Raw genomic sequence first — 19,989 nt, 5'->3', positions numbered from 1 at the left:
TTAGCCTTCCTCGTTGCATCCCTGCAGACCCTGACAACATTTCTAGATTCTTCCCAAGTGGTCAAACCCTTTTTCCCATTTCATGGACCACCTTCTTCCCTTTGAGTTTGTGCATGCTCATCCTTGCTCATCCACACAGGTCTCCTGCCACCCTTTCCTGTTTTCTTACTCACAGGGACACACTGATCCTGAAGAAGAGCTGTTTAAATGTTGACCAGCTCTCACAGGCCCCCTTAATATATAGGCCCCCTCTAATATATAATATAGTTATAATATAATTATATTATTTTAATTATATAACTATAGCTGTTTTAGTTTAAATTGGAAAGCCTTTCATTGCTGTAAGGATTTTTCAATCTCCCAAATTATTAGTTTAACTTAGTTGTTTTTTTTCTTTATTTTTTCCTTAACATTCAAACAGATAAAGAGATATCATATTGAGACTGTAGTTGAACTATGTGTTTTTCTTTATGAAGATTGTGAAATTCTTTGGGATTTATTCAATCATTATGAAGCATTAGAATAATTTATTTATTTCACATCTCTATTTCTATTTTATTTCCCTTCATTTATGTCTTCATGCCTGGGCTGCATAGTCCTTAATTTTATGTATAAAACATAGGTATGTAAGGTGTTGCTGAGAAAACTATTTGAGTTGGTGGAAAAAAGGAAAAGAAACATCCAAACAGAAATTATATGGTAGCCCATTTAATTAGTGTTAAATGCTACTTACTACAAGGAAAAAAAGCCACACGCTTTAGTGAAATATATTTGTACATTTGCGTGTGTTGTGATCTGAATTCTTTTTTAATTGTATTTTACAGTGGCCCTAACAGAGGACATTATATTGCAATAGTGAAGAGTCACGATTTTTGGTTGCTTTTTGATGATGATATTGTTGAGGTAAGCTTTGTGTAACCCTGGATTTTTTTCACGTACTTATCAGAGCACTTGCACGCCTGTTTGCTGCTCGATGACATAGAAGACATTATCATGCTAATGCCCATTCCAAATGAGAAAGAACTGTGAGTGCACAGCTACACTTTACAATTTGACTGTACAACAATTTGAATTGTTTCACTTTTTGTAACTTCTTAAAATAAACTTATTTATTGCCAGTGTCTTTCACCTTCATTTGGTAAGCTGTTCCTTTGGCCAGAGTATGTGGCAAATAGAGCACAGGTGAACTGATTTTACCATTATGAGAGTATACAATTTCTTGGCACAAGATGTTTATTCATAGTATGAGTGTATATATATTCAATGTCTGATCTATTGGGCTGCATCAGTCTGGTAGTGTTAGATGGAGTGACCTGGATGGTTTCAGAAAAAAATGGAACAAGAGTCAAAGTAAACTGAAACCTGTCAGATTGCAATGTAAAATCTAGAAGTTAATCCTTGAAAAATCTTTTGCTTATGATATTGTTGCTAATGTTAGCCATGCTTCTAGGAATTCAAGAATTCCTAACAAGTTAATAAATAAATAAATAGCTTTTAACTAATCATAGAATCATAGAATAGCCTGGGTTGAAAAGGACCTCAAAGATCATCCAGTTTCAACCCCCTGCTATGTTCAGGGTCACCAACCAGCAGACCAGGCTGCCTAGAGCCACATCCAGCCTGGCCTTGAATGCCTCCAGGGATGGGGCATCCACAGCCTCCTTGGGCAACCTGTTCCAGTGCATCACCACCCTCTGTGTGAAAAACTTCCTCCTGATATCTAACCTAAACTTCCCCTGTCTCAGTTTAAAACCATTCCCCCTTGTCCTATCACTGTCCATTTTCTTCAACAGTCTTGACATTGTCAGCTTTTTTTTGGTCAGTTACCTTTTATTCTTTATTGAGGGAAAGAACAGTCACTGTTTTGGATTGTTTCTTCTTTTTGCTTGTTCTGTCATCTTTTTCTCCACCTTGTACTTGCTTACACAGCAACAGAAGTATGATTATGCTGTCCAAATCCTTTATTAAATTTAATTAAGCCTGTACAATGAATAATTTTCATTCTTCCTTACGATATACAAAACTGCATAATTAAAAACAAGGAAGATGAGCGAGACAGGTATTAGACTTACAGTGTTAATTGGCAGAGCAAGTCAAGGGTAGTAAGAATTTCTTATCACCAAGCCACATTATGGATTGTTTTTCACGTAGTGAATGCCAAACATGGAAATATGCAGGGTTGCTGGGGAAAGTTAAAAAGGATTGCTTGTGTGTCTTATCAAGATACACTGTAAATTGAAATACCTTGATAAGGTCAGAAGTTCACTTTCCTCCAGGGAAAAAAGAAGCTGCTCTGGTAGATCTCATATAATTTCACAAAGTGCAGTCTTTCCAGTTCCAAAGCAGTAACACCTGGAATTTCTTGTGGTTTTTTCCTTTATTTTTTCCCTCTGAGCCCTTCTAAGGAGGAAGGAAAGAATCTTTTCTCTTCCCAGATCTTAAGCATCTTGCTATCTGTTATTCCCATGACAAGTTGGAATAACTTGCTCCTTCCTGAGAAAGATTCCCATTCTTACAATGGAAATAAGGTTAAATAAAGTTTAAGTGAAGGAAGATTTACCTTTCAGCTTTTTTGTTGTTTGTAGCCTAATTGCCCTTGGCATAGAACGTCAAGATAGCTTGCTTTTAGTTTGTTTCATATGCTAAGGTGATGAAAATCAGCATATACTCTTTTCACTTTACAGATATTTAAAATCTTTCCACAAAAATTGAATGAAGAACTGAGGAAAAAGTTAACCTTCATTCTCTGAGCTCTGATTTTTCTCATCTGCAGTTGATCAGCTTCCAGTGTTTAGGGTTAAAAATGATAAATTGTACGTACATTCTAGATAGTGAATTAAACGTCTCAGCACAATGTTGTTATTTTTAAAATTATTCCATGTGAAACCTGTGCAAGCAGTGCACCTCTGGTTGCATTCATAGGTTCACCTAATCCTTAAAAGTGAGCATGCATCTGTGCATAACCTGTGTATCTGCTACCACCTATGCAGCTGATGACAGATAGGAAACTAAAATTTAATGAATTTTAAGAGTTATTTGGATTTCAGAACTGTATCTAGTACATGGAAGTTCTTTGAAAATAGTTTCTAGAGTGGAACTTAATGTGATGTATGTTATGCAAGATGTTCTTACATTAAGTGTTTGGTATTTTACATACAGAAAATTGATGCACAAGCGATTGAAGAATTCTACGGGTTGACGTCAGACATCTCAAAGAACTCTGAGTCTGGTTACATCCTCTTCTATCAGTCTCGGGATTGAGGGGGAGTTACAGTGAAGAGAGATTGTTACGCCTCGCAGCTTCTCTATCTTGGATTGGAGCAAGCACTGAAAGAAAGGAAGCTGGAAGCTCCAGGGGCAGTAGCACAGTTTGCACACAGCTAAGCAAAGAACTTGGGATTTTTAAGACCTTTGTATCATTTTCATTTTATTTGCTCAGGTATCATGCTGACTGCACATCTCCACTGCATCTCATAAGCAAAAAAGAGATACCAGCCACTCTTGCAGGAGCTTTCTGTTAGGATGTACTGTCTTCAAATACTGGTCCTAATTCAAAGCCTATTAAGTTCACTGGAAAACCTTTCATGGAATTCAGTGGAATTTGAATCAGATTCTAGCAGCACTGCCAGATTGGTGCAATAGGAGCATTAGAGATCTCTATTTTGTATAGACTTCACATGTAAGAGGTAAAGGACTCTTTGTAAACTTAATTTCCTGTGCTTAATTTTGAAAGAACGAGGCTGGAACGTTACTGTGTAAGCAAAAAGATATATCTGGGCCCAATTGCCTTCTTGATAGTAGTAGTTTAACCGAAGATACAAACTAGTGTCAGGGAGGCAAATTATGTCTTGCTTCTCTGAAGAAGCTTTCGTTATTTATAATGTATGATCGGGAACAATCAGTCAAGATTATGGCTTTTAGTCTCCGTATGGGGAAAGGTTTGGTTTGTAATAGTGTATGTTTATTTATAAATTATTGTTACTTAGGATCTTGTTACTTAGAATCTCATTTATTCTAGCTGGTATTGGGGATTTTATGTATTAATTTGAATTAAAACTAATTATGTTTAAGTGTTTTAAAAAAAAAAAGAGAGCTGATATAAAGTCTAAAAGCAATGCCTGCAGTGTCTTTAAAAATGAGTAACATAGAGAGATTTCCTTCTGGAGGAACTGGTATCTAAGTGGGGTACTTTTATTAAATCAGAATATTATCTTTCCATTAATGTGTAAAAAGTGATCAAAATAATACATAGAAGACTTTAATGAATGCATATCACAAGAAAAAGGTGGTGTGGTGGTGGTATACCAGTCTTGATAGTTCTTTAATTGTTTGTTAATGTCTTGTGCTCTAAGCAATTTGGAACCATTCTCAGAATATCATTCCCTCTCCTAAAAATGGATCCACTTATGTTACTTATGTTGGTCACGTGGGTGACTGTCTCAAAAACCACTCAAGGTCTCAAGTACAAATTGTGTCTAAGCAATAAAAAGAAATAGGCTTAGAATTTCATGAGACTGGAGATAAACTACAAATTCCTTTAAAAGTAGTATAAAGAAGAGGATTTTTCACCCCTAGGGTGAAAAATTCTGAAACCAACTGCTTATACTTCACTTTAGGTTTATGAAATAGCATTAAGAATTAAATCTTGACAAAACACCTGATCTGTAATAAATGTGAACTACTGTGATTTGACATTCTTCCTCTTAACAGTACTTTGTCTGTCAGTAGCTGAATGTAACTTCTGGAAAGTGGGGGGATATTCATTCCTGATGATGGCAATCAAGTTTCGGATGTCCTTGTCTCCCTTCTTCAGCTAGTGATTTCTACCTTATTGTAGTTTTCTAAGGTCATTTTATTGATACTGTTGCAAACTTTAAAAAGAATGTCTCCTGTCTGCTGCTATAACTATTTACTTACCTGTATCTTTTAGCTCAGGAAATGACTTCACCTATTCACTCAGTTGAACTAATCTTTAACAGGGTCACTGAATAAATTGGGCTATTTAGCAACTGTCATACTGTAACAAACTGCTTTTGTAAAACACAAAGTTTCTAAAGCCCTGGTTAGGCTAGAACACTTTTATATAAAATCATTTATAGTGATCAAACTGTCCAAGAACCAGCATTGCAAAGTAAAGCTTCAATATTGTGGGGGATGCAGAAAATAGAATTGGATTTTTCTTAAGGAATTAAAATAATTTTAAAACCTTTTTTCAGCTTTCTGTGGGAAAGGGCTAACGGGTGAGGCAGTTGATTAATGCTGCACATTAAAGGATGAAGTCCTTTGCATACTAAAGGTACAGTATTGTAAAAGAACTAAAGAACTGTCGTGTTTCTTTTTTACTAATTGATAAATGTTTGGTCCTTCTTTTTTTGTGGCGTAGCTCAAAGCTGAGGCTAGTTGCTAAATACTTTATACCCTAACGAAATGTAAATCACTTGTGTTTTATTCACTGGTTTTACTTCTGCAACTTATTTTTGTAAGACACTGACTTTTATTTTGTGTAGGGTTTTTGAGATAGTATTCCAAATTATATATTTCACTTTGCTTTTTTTTTTTTTTTTTTTTTTTTTTAGCTGAAATAATTGTAATTTCTCAATTAAGCTATTATCAGAAATTGCAACTATGTTAGAAAAAGTAAAGAAGCAGGGAAGTGCAGAATATAACTGTTTGTTATGTAAAGCAGTATGGAATTATTTCTTGACTATAATACAGGGGGGAGTGTGGGAAAGTTGTCAGTTGTTGTAAATGGTGGAAATGATTTGCTGTGTCACTATGTAAAATGTTATTTGGGACTATGGTCCTCTATTTTGTATATTGGAACAGAAACTAATATGAAATAAAATATGTTCTCTAAAGGTAAGTACTGCACCCTTTGCAGAGCCCTCATGGTCAGTCTGCTGTCTTCTGTGCTTTTCAGTGTTTCACACCCTAAGTATCTGGAGTGTCCTGTGTTAGGCTGACAGCCCTGAGCTGTGGGAGGAACGTGTTTAAATACAGTGCCTTTTATATCTCAGTTTGTTGTTACAAAAGTAGTTCTGTGGCAATTACATTTTTCATGATGTAGTTCTCTAGAATTGGTCTTTAAGTCGATTGTTGGTTTCTGAGTTAGAGAAGAGAGGGAGTATTTTGGAATACTGTTCTTTCTGATTTCCTCTAAAAATCAGAACTTTATAAAGAGTGCATCCAAGTTACCTGATGGATTGCCACTTTGTGGGAGTGGAAGCTGAAGGAATGAAAAGTCAGAGTATTTACAGAGCTAGCATAAGAGAGAAGTGAATGACCAAAGAACTGGAACTCAGCATCAGAACTAAAAATGCTCCTGATGACAATATCCAGTGTGATTTGGTTTCAAGTCATTTTCCTCTTGGGAACTCTACTGTTTGTAATGAATAGACACAGTACTTACAAGCAGATCGTACCCTGCTGTATTTCAAGTTGTGATTACTACATCCGTGGCCTTTCACTGTGTGGAACAGGGACTTAATCATTTGCACACGTACCTTAACATTGAATTATGTTGTCAGAGGTTTGTCATGTATCAGGTTGCCTATCTTTAGGTGAAATTCAGATGTTAGCACATAGGGATTTTATACCATTTCAGATCTGCCTTAGTCATCTGCATGGACTGGCAGCCAGACCACAAGACCTGCAGAAGGTCTGCATCCTCCTGGAGCAGCAGCTCAAAGCTGACCGGGACATCCTGGCTTGCTCCCCATGTCTCTGTCTCAGCGTTTCCACACACAGCATTGCATGTGCACTTCTTGGTGCATATACGTGTATAACTTTACATTACTTTGGTACTTTTTTTTGCAGTGATGTTTGTAAACCTGAAGTATGTGAGGCCACTAGTTACTTTCACTATTAAAATGAAATTTATCTTACGTTATTTGGCCTGGTCTCTCAGCTGTGGGTCCAAGATGACCAGTGAAAGCATCTTTTTGAAAGAAATTTTGATATGTGAAATCTTCAGTTTTCATTTAGCAAAAATTAATTTATTTCAAGATAAGTAGGTACGTATGCAACTTTTCTTCTGGAAGTTTAAATAATCCAGATGCAGATAATCCAGATGCAGCTTGTTTGCTCTCCTAGAGCGGTTTTACAGTCTAAGTTGTTCAGTTTTTCCCCTCATGTTTGTCTGGATTGAATTGAAGATTATACTGAAATCTAAAATCAGTCTTTGCTTTCCCTCTTGATGTGAACATTTCATGGGCTCTAACTTGTGAGGCTTTCAAAGCCTTCTAACTTCTCACAGAACGATGTGAGATGTATAATACATCAGTCTCTTTACATGCAAGCCTCCAGATACTCAGTTATTACTGGAATTAATATTCTCCATCATCTGCACTCAAGGGCTGTCCATTTTGCTGAATCCTTGCTTCTGATTGATTGTTACAAGTGAGCTATGCAGGTCAACTGCCGTGCAAACAAACAGTGGCTTCATCTTTCAAATACAGAGATCTCTGAAATCTGTTTCCAGTTTTATTAATAGAGTCTGATGGGGCAGAAATAACTTTGTTTGGTCTGTATTCAAAACATTCACAATGTGCCAACTAACTGCTATAGGCAGGGACACCTTCCCCTAGACCAGGTTCCTCAAAGCCCATACCAACCTGACCTTAACATTTCCAGGGAGAGGGCATTTGCAACCTCTTCCCATATTCACACTAAAGAATTTCTTCCCTCATGTCTAGTCTAAATCTACCCTCTTCCAGATAAAAGCCATTACCCTTTGTCCTGTTGCTACGTGCCCTTACAAAAAGTCTTCACAAACTTTCATTAAGGGCCCCTCCAGATACTGGAAGGCCACTATAGGGTCCTCTTGGAGCGAAAAAGGGAGCTGAAATAAACTCTAGTGAAAAAGGCTGAAGGAAGCTCTAGTGAAAAAGGGAGCTGAAGGGAGCTCTAGCAAAAGAGATGAAAGAAGCTCTAGCAAGAAAGCTGAAAGGAGCTCTAGGGAAAGAGAGCTGGAAGAAGCTTTAATGGAAAAGGAAGCTGAAGGAAGCTCTAGTAAAAGGTGAAAGGAGCTCTAGCGAGAGCTGGAAGAAGTTCCAGCAAAGAAGGGAGGTGAAGGATGCTCCAGCGAAAGAGCTGAAGGAAGCTCTGGTGAAAGAGAGCTGAAAGAAGCCTTAGCGAAAGAGTGCTGAAAGGAACTCTAGTGGAAAAGGGACCTGAAAGAAACTTGAGCAAAAGAGAGCTGAAGGAAGCTCTACAAGAAAGGGAGCTTAAAGAAGCTCTATCGGGAAAAAAAAAAACCAACAAAACAAACAAACTGAAAGAAGCTCTAGCAAAAGAAGGGAGCTGAAAGAAGCCTTAGTGAAAGAGTGCTGAAAGGAACTCTAGTGGAAAAGGGACCTGAAAGAAACTTGAGCAAAAGAGAGCTGAAAGAAGCTCTAGCAAAAAAAAAGGAAGCAGAAGGAAGCTCTAGCAGAAGAAGGAAGCTGAAAGAAGCTCTAGCAAAAGAAGAAACTGAAAGGAGCTCTAGCAAGGAGGAGATAAAGGAAGCTCTAGCAAAAGAGATGAAAGAAGCTCTAGCAAAAAAAGGGAAAGGAAGCTCTACTGAAAGAGCTGAATAACGCTCTAGCAGAAGAAGAAACTGAAAGAAGCTCTAGTGAAAACGGGAGCTGAATGAAGCTCTAGCAAAAAAAAGGGAGCTGAAGGAAGCTCTAGCTAAAGAGCTGAATGAAGTTCTAGTGAAAAAAAGGAACTGAAAGCTCTAGCAAAAGAGCTGAAAGAAACTCTAGTGAAAAAGGGAGATGAAACATGGTATAATGACAGAGCTGAAAGAAGCTCTAGTGAAAAAGGCAGCTGAAAAAAGCTCCAGCGAGAGAGAGTAGAAAGAAGCTCTAGTGGAAAAGAGAGATGAAAGAAGTTCTAGCAAAAGAAAGCTGAAAGAAGGTCTAATGATAGAGAGCTGAAGGATGCACTAACAAAAAAGGGAGATGAAAGAAGCGCTAGCAATAAAAGGAGGTGAAAGATGCTCTAGCGAAAGAGAGCTGAAAGAAGCCCTATGGAGAGACGGGCTGGAAGAGGCCGGTTCCTTCTGAAAGAAGTGCAAGACTGAGTGAAGTCCCCCTCCGATTTCCCTTTGCTGGACAAAGCTAGGGATTGATCATGCGAACACTGACTGGGAAGAGGTGCTGCTTGTTCTAAGGAATGCCACTACTAAGGAATTTATATAACAAAAGGCGCTGGAGGGGAAGCTATTGGAACTCAGCTTCCTTCGAAACAAAGCTTGCAGATCCTGAGCCTACAGCTCCGAGAGAAGGAGGATCAAACCTCCAGACCTGGTGGTGGTCAGCGAGTGGGAGCAGGAGCTGTGAAAGCTGCTGCTGCTGAGCTGTATGCTGCTATTTGGACTCGCACTCATTCCAGCTGTTGGCATTGGTGCAGTGTGTTTTTCTGAACCTTTTAGCTGTTGTACCAGTTGTTCAGTGCTCCAGAAAATTCTAAGACAAGCCTAACAACATTGAAAGTATGCTTGAAAGTTGTGCTATGTCTGAATTCTAAATTAGAAAACAGTATTTGCTATTAAATGATGTCTTCATGTGCAGCAGATTGGCAATGTAGGAAGCTTTCTAATATTTGGTTGTATAATTCAACTTGACTGGCTGAATATCTTCTGGTGTGTAAGAATGTAATGTGTATATTTACTACTGCATGTCTTACCTGCACTTGCTTGGCTTTCATAATTCTGGTTCTGAATATGTAATTTCAGTGATTTAAAAAATAATAATAACAGATTTTTACTATTAAAAATAGTATATAAAAAAAAAATAATAGGGGGAGTGCAGGTGTGACCCCTCAGGAAAGAATAGCTAAAGCATGCTTTGTTCTTAAGTTTCTAAGTCTTTGGACAGTGATAACGTGGGGCCGAGACTATGCTTGTGTCTTAACAGGATCACGTTGGAGATGGACAAAGCATGATGGGTCATGATGATGATGATCTGCCTCATCATCTGCTGTAACATGATCACAGACCCTTCATCAATGGTTTGGGCTCTCACCAACAGCACGGGACAAGACACACTGCACTTGTCAACTGCGTCACCAAGGAGCCATAAGAATTTGAACCATTGCGATTGGTTGATATGGACTGTTGTTTGGACTCTAAAGAATCCATCGTTTGTTCGTGCGTTAATTTTAGTTTAGCTACTTTTAGGAATGTTTCTGAACCGTGCTTCTTCTATTAATAGAGAAGGGGGAGATGTGGCATAAAGGAAGTCATTATCTTGCTAATGAGTAAAGAAGCTCAGCAGTAACTTGAGCCAGACATAAACACACACAAGGTGCTTGGCTTCTACATGTGACCAGTTGTTGTTGTGCGGGTATAAGAGGTTGTAAGCACCTACAATAAACCTTCTTAGTTCTGCACCAGCAAGAGAGTCTGCACCTCTCTCACTGCACCAGCAAGGGAGCCCACAGCTCTCTTCCACACTCTGTGTTCTTCTTGTGCTGGGGACTCCAGAACTGGATGCAGTACTCCAGGTGGGGTCTCATGACAGCAGAATAGAGGGACAGAATCACCTCTCCCAGCCTGATGTTCACGCTTCTCTTGATGCAAACCAGGACACAGTTGGTCTTCTGGGCTGCAAGCACACACTGCTGGCTCATGTTGAATCTCTTATCAGCTGACATCCCCAAATCTTTCTCCTCAGGGCTGCTGTCAAGCCATTCTCCACCCACCCTGTATCTGTGCTTGGGATTGCCTTGGCCCAGGTGCAGGACCTTGCACTTGGCCCTGTTGAACTTCATGAGGTTGGCATGGGCCCACCTCTCAGACCTGTCCAGGTCCCTCTGGATGGCATCCCTTCCCTCTGGCGTGTCAACTGCACCGCTCAGCTTGGTGTCATCTGCAAAGTTGCTGAGCGTGCACACAATCCCACTACAAAGATGTTAAATATCACTGGTTCCATGGTACTCACAGAGCAGCCACCAAGAGCCTTCAGTGAGTTTCTGGAGGAAACATGCATTCGACAAGAGTGTGCTTGCTATGTATATGCAAAGCTTTGAGACTGACCACTGGGTCTTTCCATTTCCTTTTTGAGAAAACAGGGAGGCTACGTTGAAGACTCAACTGTGATAGTTACTCACTTTTTATGTTGTAACTTTCTGGTTTTTCTGAATTGCAAATTAGGAGGAGGGATGCCAATAGAAGACCATGAGCTATTTTCCACACACACGTATCAAAACACTAATTAGCCTTTTTTTTCTTCTATTATATTACATGCAGAAAATTCATAATTCACCAGTGAAGAAGTGAGACAAAAGCCAGTATGTTTCTAAGCTGTTTTCTTCTTTCTGCATTATGGGGTTGTGTGCAAGTACATATTTATAGAAAAAAAAGGTTAAAAAAAGAGCTTTGGCATTTTTTAAAAGTATGCATGGTAATTGTTGTGCTTCAGTGAGTAATAGTAATTGTTAAGGAACACAAAGCAGCAGAACATTGCTCTTGGCTAAATTTGGTAACTTTTAAAGGTAAAACTAACAAGAACATTGTAAGATTTTTGATAAGCATTACAGACTCAGTGATGTGGGGCGATGAGAGGGAGAAGAAAGCTGACTGTGCAGGCTGATAGGAGGATGTTTGCAGTATACAAACTATCAGTCTGCACTACAGGATTGCAGGTCTAAACACTGGCATCTTCTGTTGTTTGTGCTATGATACGTCCAAATGCACCAGTAGCCACAGCTGTTCATTCAGTGGATAACTTTCCTGAAAAACACATCTATGAGAGTAGTTATAAACGTTTTTTTATCTACACAACTGTCAGTTTCAATATAGGAAATATGAAAACACAGCTGCCATGTGTCACCAAGAATGAGAAATTGTGGCTTTCTGGGGCTGCTTAATGTCACAGAATCATGAATGGTCTGGGCTGGAAGAGACCTTAAAGCACATCCAGTCCCAAGCCCCTGCCATGAGCTGGCTGCCACCTCCCAGCTCAGGCTGTGCAGGGCCCTATCCAACCTGGCCCTGAATGCTTTCAGGGATGGGACATGTGCAGCTTCTCTGGGCAGTCTGTGCCATGGCCTCGCCATCTTCAGAGTAAATAATTTCTTCCTTACATCTAATTCAATTCTACCCTCTTTCTGTTTAAAGCCTTTATTCTTTTCATCCCTGTGACCTCCTCTGGACCTGGTCTGACTGGTCTTGTCCTTGTGCTGGGAGCCCCAGAGCTGAAGGCAGTACTCCAGGCGAGGCCTCACCAGCACAGACAGAGGGCAGGATCACTTCCTCACCCTGCTGGCCACTGATCTGAATACCAGCCCTGAGGAACACAACACAGCATCAGACTCGACCTGGGCACTGAGCCTTTGACCATTACTTTTGAGTACAACCATTAAGAGGGAATGGCTTCAAGCTGCACCAGGGGAGATTTAGGCTGGACGTTAGGAAATACTGCTTCTCTGAAAGAGTGCTCAGGCACTGGAATGAGCTGCGCAGGGAGGTGGTGGAGTCACCGAGCCTGAAGGTCTTCAAGGAACGTTTGGATTCTGTGTTGAGGGATGCGTTGTAGTGAGCACGATTGGTGATGGGTGGGTGGCTGGATTGGATAAACTTGAAGGCCTTTTCCAACCTTGATGATTGTGTGATTCTGTGATCCAGTTCCGCTGAGGACTCTTGCCTGTGGTCTAACATTGCTATGACTGTTGAATTTGACACTGTGCCCATACATGAAGCGCACATGAAAATTCTATCTTTCAAAGCAGTGCTTACAAAGTTAGCAGTGACACTGGGCACAGTGCTGCATAAGCGGACTGCTTCCTCTTCTGCTTGTGTGCAATGGATACAGCAGCATTTAGGACTGAGGTACGTTCTTGCTGTTTTTTTCATTCGAGTCATCATTGCTGTAACATGCTCAATTTGGTAGTTTTCTCACTGAGGGGTATTTAGCATCTGCTCACAGGGATAATTTCATTACATCATGTTCTGACTCCTGTGTCCATTGCTGGCAGTGGATGAATAGGAAGGACTTTCAGTATGTAAAGCAGAGCTATGGAAAAGAAGGGGACAGACTCTATAACAGGGTCTGTGGTGATAGAACAAGGGGAAATGATTTCAAGCTCAGCGAGAGGAGATTTAGGTTGGATATTAATAGGAGATATTTTACAGAGAAGGTGATGAGACACTGGAACAGGTTGCCCAGAGATGTGGTTGACGTCCCACCCCTGCCAGCTTTCAAGGAGAGGCTGGATAAAGTCCTGGGCAAACTCATCAAGCTATGCATGTTCCTGTTCATTACAGGGGAGTTGGACAAAATTACCTTTAAAGATCACTTCCAACTCCAAGGATTCTAGGATTCTGTTCTATGATTCTATGACTTTCTGATGTTTCATGGCTAGTTATGCACATGCTACGAGAAACACTGCATTTTCTTGTCAGCTCCCTCAAGAACTGGCAAAGACTGTAGGGGTTCACATGCAGAGAGGTTGGAAAAATCTAATTAATCATTAAATTCAGTAGGAGTTATGTATTTTGCATACCTTTGTTGATACGGAACAGATAGCATAGTGCAGAAGCTAGGAGTACTAAAGTTCCCAAGTAGAGGATTTTGAGTGCTCCATAGGAGCAGATGGACCCTCACAGAACTACAGTCCTCCCCGTCTCATCTTTGAGATATGGATTTGATGCAAAAGTCTTCATCTTTCTCTGCAGAACAAAAAATAAGGAAAAAGGAAGAGCATAAGTCTTATAAGGAACGGCTGAGAGACCTGGGATAGTTTAGTCTGGAGAAGAGGAATCTCAGGAGAGACCTCATTGCACTCTACAACTGCCTGAAGGGAGGCTGTGATGAGCAGGGGTTTGGCCTCTTCTCCCAGGCAACAAACAGGACCTGAGGAAATGGCCACAAGTTGTACCAGAGGAGGTTTAGGTTGGACATAAGGAGAAACTTTTTCTCTCAGAGAGTGGTCAGGCACTGGAATGGCTGCCCAGGGAGGTGGTGGAGCCGCTGTCCCTGGCAGTGTTCAAGAGGTGTCTGGATGAGGAGCTACGAGGTATGGCTTAGTGCTTGTGGTAGCAAAGGTAGTAGGAGAATGGTTGCACTAGACGATCTTATAGGTCCTTTCCAACCTTGTGATTCTATGATTCTATGATTTTTCTCATTCTGTAATTCTAAGGCTGAAGCTATTTTCTCATTTAAATGAATGATTTTCTGAAGAACTTCTCATAGACCACTAATTTTGGTACCAGTGCAAGTTTCCCCCTGTTGCTGTTACTTTTTTAATTACGGGAAGGGAGATGTTTGATTGGAATTCAGTGTTCACATTAACATTCTGTGTGTTTGGTGGGTCAGTCTGTTGTGGAGGTTTAGATAATTATATGGAAATCACTGATTCTTGTTAATGGCCAGCTTGAGGGTTATATTCCACAGGTTTGTCAGTTCCCGAACGTTTCTCCTAATGCATAAGGGGGAATTAAAAAACGTTCTGATGTATTCATGCAAATGTAAGTTGAGTGTAGATGTGCAAACGCTTCAACTCTGCAGTGTCTAAACACAGAGGTTCTCAAATTGTGCCTTTTATACTGGCACATAGGCTGTGCATTTGAAAACAAAACCTTTTGAAACCCAAGTGTCTGAAGCTAATTGTCTCACTATGAATTAACATTCTGAATCTTTTTTCAGTGTTTACAATAAAAATCCCCCAACATTAAAAGTGGCCATATAGGTCACTCCAAAAGTAATGCCTCCTATTTGTTTCCATGGAAACTACAACATGGAAGAGCACAACAACACTGTTTGATAGAACAAATTTTCGGCCACAAAAAGATATTTTTCAGCATAGTCACTGCCATAAGCTCTGCATTTTCACCAGCAATAAGCAAAAGCCTGCTCATAACAATCTGCAACAGAGGAGGTACCCCAATGTCACTGTTACCACTGCTGAAATGCACCCCCGTCTGCCTCACTGTGCTCTCATCCACTGTTTAGTCTCCAATGATGAATACCAGTGGGTGATATTTTTCCTGGATGGAGGAACTCAGTGACACACCTTTGCTCCACATGCATTCTATGTCAGACACCATTCTGTCAGACTGCCCCTCTGCTGCCATCTGTCACAAGGCAACATGTATCAGAATATTGGTGGGAATGTTCAGCCTCCACTGCAGTAACGCCAACATCTGCATCTACACTGTGGGCCAACATCATAAAAAAAGAGGCATTACTTCATTACTTCATCTGCCAGAGATGTATGACTGTATGACTTTCAGTAGGGCCAAGTGTCGGGTCCTGCATTTTGGTCACAACAACCCCAGACACCCTATAGACTTGGGGAGCAGTAGCTGGGAAGCTGCCTGATGGAAAGGGACCTTGGTGCACTGATGGACAGTCGGCTGAATATGAGCCAGCAGTGTGCCCAGGTGGCCAAGAAGGCCAATGGCATCCTGGCTTGGATCAGGAATGGTGTGGTGAGCAGGACTAGGGAAGTCATCCTGCCCCTGTACTTGGCACTGGTGAGGCCTCACCTCGAGTGCTGTGTTCAGTTTTGGGCACCTCAGTACAGAAAGGATATGGAGGTGCTGGAGCAGGTCCAAAGGAGGGCAACAAGGCTTGTGAAGGGCTTGGAGAATATGGCCTATGAGGAGAGACTGAAGGAACTGGGGCTGTTCAGTATGGGGAAGAGGAGGCTGAGGGGAGACCTTACTGCTCTCTTCCAGTATCTGAAAGGTGCTTACAGTAAGAATGGGTTGGTCTCTTCTCACTGGTGACAGGACAAAGGGAAATGGCCTCAAGTTGTGCCAGGGCAAGTTTAGGTTGGATATCAGGAAACACTTCTTTACAGAAAGGGTTGTGAAGCACTGGCATAGGCTGCCCAGGGAGGTGGTTGAGTCACCATCCCTGGATGTGTTTAAAAACTGTTTGGATGTGGTGCTCAGGGACAAGATTTAGCAGAGGGTTGTTAGTTAGGGTAGGATGGTTAGGTTGTGGTTGGACTTGATGATCTTTAAGGTCTTTTCCAACCTGAGCGATTCTACGATTCTATACGTTTGGAAAAGCTTTCATATACTTTTAGTCGCTATGAAAGAGGTCAGAGTTTGTTCTAGTGTAGGTTCTTAATAAAGTTTGGAAGCATAACTCTTTACAAGGACTTGACAATTCTGTCTTGATTTATTAACAGAATTTTTCAGCAGCTTCCTGTAAGATAAAAGATTAATCTCATGGATTGCAATGCAAACACACAGCTACATACAACTGAAAAGGATTTTTTGTGTAATTAAAAACCTGTTTGCTTAAAATCATCAGGGCTAACAGTAGCAGTGGTAAAAGCTTTAGAAATGTTCTATGTGCCATAATTGCACAGCACATTCAAATCTATGAGCGCAGATCTGTGTTTATGGATGATTAATGCTATTCATACAGAAATACCAACATCAACAGCAAGAGCTTTCACATACTAAGTGTGGGAGACAAGTTCGGTCTTCTTTAAATAGTATCTTTTAAAACATTTTTTGTTCCTTTATAAATGCAAATCAATGATTTTTTAAACTAAAACTGAGTTGAAGAATAAAGCCAAACATGGTTATGATTAATTCATTCACAGTTCACTAAAAGTTTTCTTCTTGCAAAAAGAAATGTAAAGCTTCAGAACTGATTTAACAGTGCTTCTAGAACAGTGCCGCTCCTGTTTACTGTTGCCCTTAGCTTTTTGGCTTTGTTAAGCACATATGGTGTTTGAGGAGAAAAGCTCCCCTTCTGCAACATGTAATCAACTAAATTAAAAATGATAATTTTACAAAACTATACACATAATTGGGAAACTGTGTATGTCTTTGATAAAATACTGAAATAAAGACGATTTAATGAAGTGTGATTCTGAGCTGTATAATGGCTGACAGGAGGGTTTGCTGTTTGGTTTGGTCTTGCACAGTGTTTTGGTTACCAGATGTAAGATTAGCCTTTCCCAAATGCTTCTCTTGTGCTATTTTCAATGAAGCCCAAGATCAAAACCAAAACGTAGTGTTTCTCTTGTTGCCCAAGGAGGTTTTGCATGCCCCATCCCTGGGGGCATTCAAGGCCAGGCTGGATGTGGCTCTGGGCAGCCTGGTCTGGAGGTTGGCGACCCTGCACATAGCAGGGGGATTGCAACTAGATGATCTTTGAGGTTCTTTTCAACTCCAGGCCATTCTGTGATTCTGCGATTCTCTTGCTGTATTAGAACCAGTAAACAAGGAGGCATACTGGCCACTGTGGGCAATGCGCGCACTCTGTCTGACACAAAGTTTAGTGCTGCCCCACAGTATTCAAGAACAAGACCAGTGCTGAAATGCTATGGTTGTAGAGCAGATTCACCAAGTTCCTAATTGAAGGCTCATCCTGGGACAAATCTTTGGTTACTTTCATGCCATGAAGAGCCAACAGGGGTGGTGGAAACTGGGGTTCAGGAGGTGCCTGTAGGCATGAGGACATGGCAGTCTGCTGCAAGATGTGAGCACTGCAGCTAATCCCATCCCTCCAAGGCACACCGCACTGTGCAGGCCAGGTGGTTGGATGTCATCTGCAGCTTCTCTGATAGCAAAATTTGTGTTAGGGATTTTTGTTTCCTTGTTTTAGAGTTCTACTATGAAAAAAATTAAAAAAAAATTAAAAAAAAATTAAAAAAAAAAAAAAAAAAAAGCAGTTTGGTTCATGCCATGTATGTGCTACCCTTAGCTTGGAGAGAAGAGGGGGTCTCATTCTGTTGAAACATTTTCTTCTCTTTCAGTGTCAAAAAAAATGGAATCCTGCCATCTGCTTGGGCAAACAGCAGAACTGCAGAAGGGAGCTTTGAAGAAGCTCCAGCTTGTTGGGTGTGCAGTGGGCCATCTACCAAGCACTTGCCACAGTATTTTGCAGCAAGGTGCTGGCTCAGACCCAATATGCTGCTTGTGATCTTCCAAGCTCCCATGGAATTTGCCTATGCTTCTCAAATCTGATCTTCCTCTGGTTAAAGCCTGCAGCAACAGAGATAACCAACCCGCCAGTGGCCAGGGAAATCACCAAAGTGGGGACAGTGCTTCTGCAGAGGGACAGTTCTTCTCTGCTGTGCGCTTTTCTCTTCAGAGCTACAGCTGGGCAGGAAATTGACAGCAGAGAGAATTTTGTCAGAAATCAATCATTTGTGAAAACTGAAATATTTTGTGTGTGAACGTCATTCACCGATTGCTGGTGGAACAGCTGCAGAGCTCAGAGTGCAATCTGTTACTTGCCTGCCAGCTCATCTGATGGATTATGAGGAGCTCAGATTTTAGGGCTCTGGTATAGCTCTGTCAGGAACACTTCAGCATCAGGAGATCCCACCTGGTGGAGCCCTTAGTCCACCAGGCTGTCAGGTAGTCACAAGGCCTTCAGCCCGTGTAAATACCTGGAGGCCGCTGCTCACATGCCACAGTGGTTTCAGCCTGAATGTTTGAATGCTATTGCATAGGCATTGGAATCTGGATGATGAGAGGCTTCCTCCCAATCCTGCCCTCAGCACGCTTGACTTTGCAAACTTGATAATATTACTGAAGTAGCTTTCTGCTCTTTAATAAAAGCCAACTGGGAGGAGCAGAGGTGTTCATCATTTATCACTCTCTAGGACTGGAAACACTGGATCTGTGTGAAAGTGCCAGGCATTAGAGCTAACAGAGCAAGAGATAGGATGATCTTGAAAATGCTTGAGGTGGAGACCCAACAGGGTGACCTGTGCCTGTGCCACTGCCTGAATGTCCTCGCTGTGGAGTTTTCACAAGTCTGGACTTTCCTCTCCTTAGTTCAGGACAATTACCTCTTCTTCTCCCACCATACCTCAAACAGAATAGCTTCTTCCACAGCTGCTTCCATTTTCTATTTTAAAGCCAAAGAATGACCATTACTTAACGTAACCTCTTGTGTGCCACAGACCTATAATTCGCATCCAGCTGGCACTGTGGGGCACATGGCTCCTCCCTTAAGGTGCCCCTTGCTAGTGCTTCTAACTAGGCTACCTACCTGAACTCAGTATCCTCCTCTTATTGCCTTTCCAGCCTCCACACTTTTCCTGTTATCTCACATAGATCAGTCTCAGTCAGCCATTTCCTCCTCTCCTATCTGTCTCACTTCTCCCACTCCATTCACAGCTTCACCTTACACTCCCCACAGGCTCCAGTTTCTCAGGGGTGCAAGCCGCAGGTTCCATCCGAGCCACTCCCCACTTCCTAACTCATACCTGCTTCTCAGGGCAGATCTTTCTCCCTCATGGTCCCACTCTCTGTTCCCTTCCCTTTCCAACCAACTTGACAGTTCCCATCCTCCTCTTGCTCTTTCTCTCTTCTCTGGTGCTGCCCTGAGATTTGTTCCCTGCATGCAAACTAGGAGACGCTTGGGCAGAATGTCAGCTTCATTTCCCTAACAAAGACACCATACCTTCTCCTTCCTCTCTATTTATATATAATACGAGCTTTCTGCTTAAAAATTAGTCATTCATAAACCAAGTGCATCAGTAAGACCACGTTGTTATCTTCCTAAGCAAAATTACCCTGGAAACTCACCTTCGAAAGGATGCCTGTGTAGGGCCAAGAATTCAGAAGCATCAGATGTATGGTGTCTGCTGCTAATGATACCACAATTTTCTCAGTATCTACTTGTAAATTTGCATCTCTCACATTCATTTATACATCCTGGTGGGTTACTGTCTTATCCTCCAACAGCAGGGGGAACCAGGTAACTGCCATCTGTTTATATAGCATGTGCCCAGGGGGCCAGGGCCGTGCGCACTGGAACAACCACAGCAAGCCTTACATATGGAGGATGTCAGACATACATACAGGAGGCATTCATGTCTCTTGAGATCATAAATGTTGTTGCATTCCCCATATTTTTGTTTTATGATGATATCAATACTATTTCTGATTCCTTTATTTCCACCTCCTTCAATGGTGGTGGTGGTTGTTTCCATCTGCTATGGCATTCCCAACCCTCGGCTTAATGCAGTGCATTGCTATTTCAGCGTCGATGTGAGGCAGTACAGCCCAAACACTGCTCC

At 41.2% G+C, this 19,989-nt stretch overlaps 1 protein-coding gene across 4 annotated transcripts in view; it reads left to right on the top strand.

Moving 5' to 3' along the window:
• Positions 1-19,989, top strand: part of USP12 (ubiquitin specific peptidase 12) — a 335,443-nt gene that overhangs the window by 29,073 nt on the left and 286,381 nt on the right. The window contains exons 9-10 of one of the 4 annotated variants that reach the window (XR_008203558.1): positions 825-903; positions 3,160-3,204. The exons of 2 other annotated variants lie outside the window; for them this stretch is intronic. Coding sequence is in view for 1 of the 2 variants with exons in the window: in XM_052671441.1 (XP_052527401.1) it covers positions 825-903; positions 3,160-3,261 (181 nt within the window). In the remaining variant the exon portion in view is untranslated. Of the gene's footprint in view, positions 1-824; positions 904-3,159; positions 5,576-19,989 lie in introns of those variants that run through there. One more of the 4 variants, XM_052671441.1, reaches the window with a different exon arrangement.

The sequence above is a fragment of the Tympanuchus pallidicinctus genome, unplaced genomic scaffold, assembly GCF_026119805.1.
Source record: "Tympanuchus pallidicinctus isolate F22 unplaced genomic scaffold, pur_lepc_1.0 scaffold11, whole genome shotgun sequence".
NCBI lineage: Eukaryota > Metazoa > Chordata > Aves > Galliformes > Phasianidae > Tympanuchus > Tympanuchus pallidicinctus.
The sequence above is the reverse complement of the archived record's forward strand: the minus strand, read 5'-3'. Positions and strand labels throughout refer to the sequence as shown.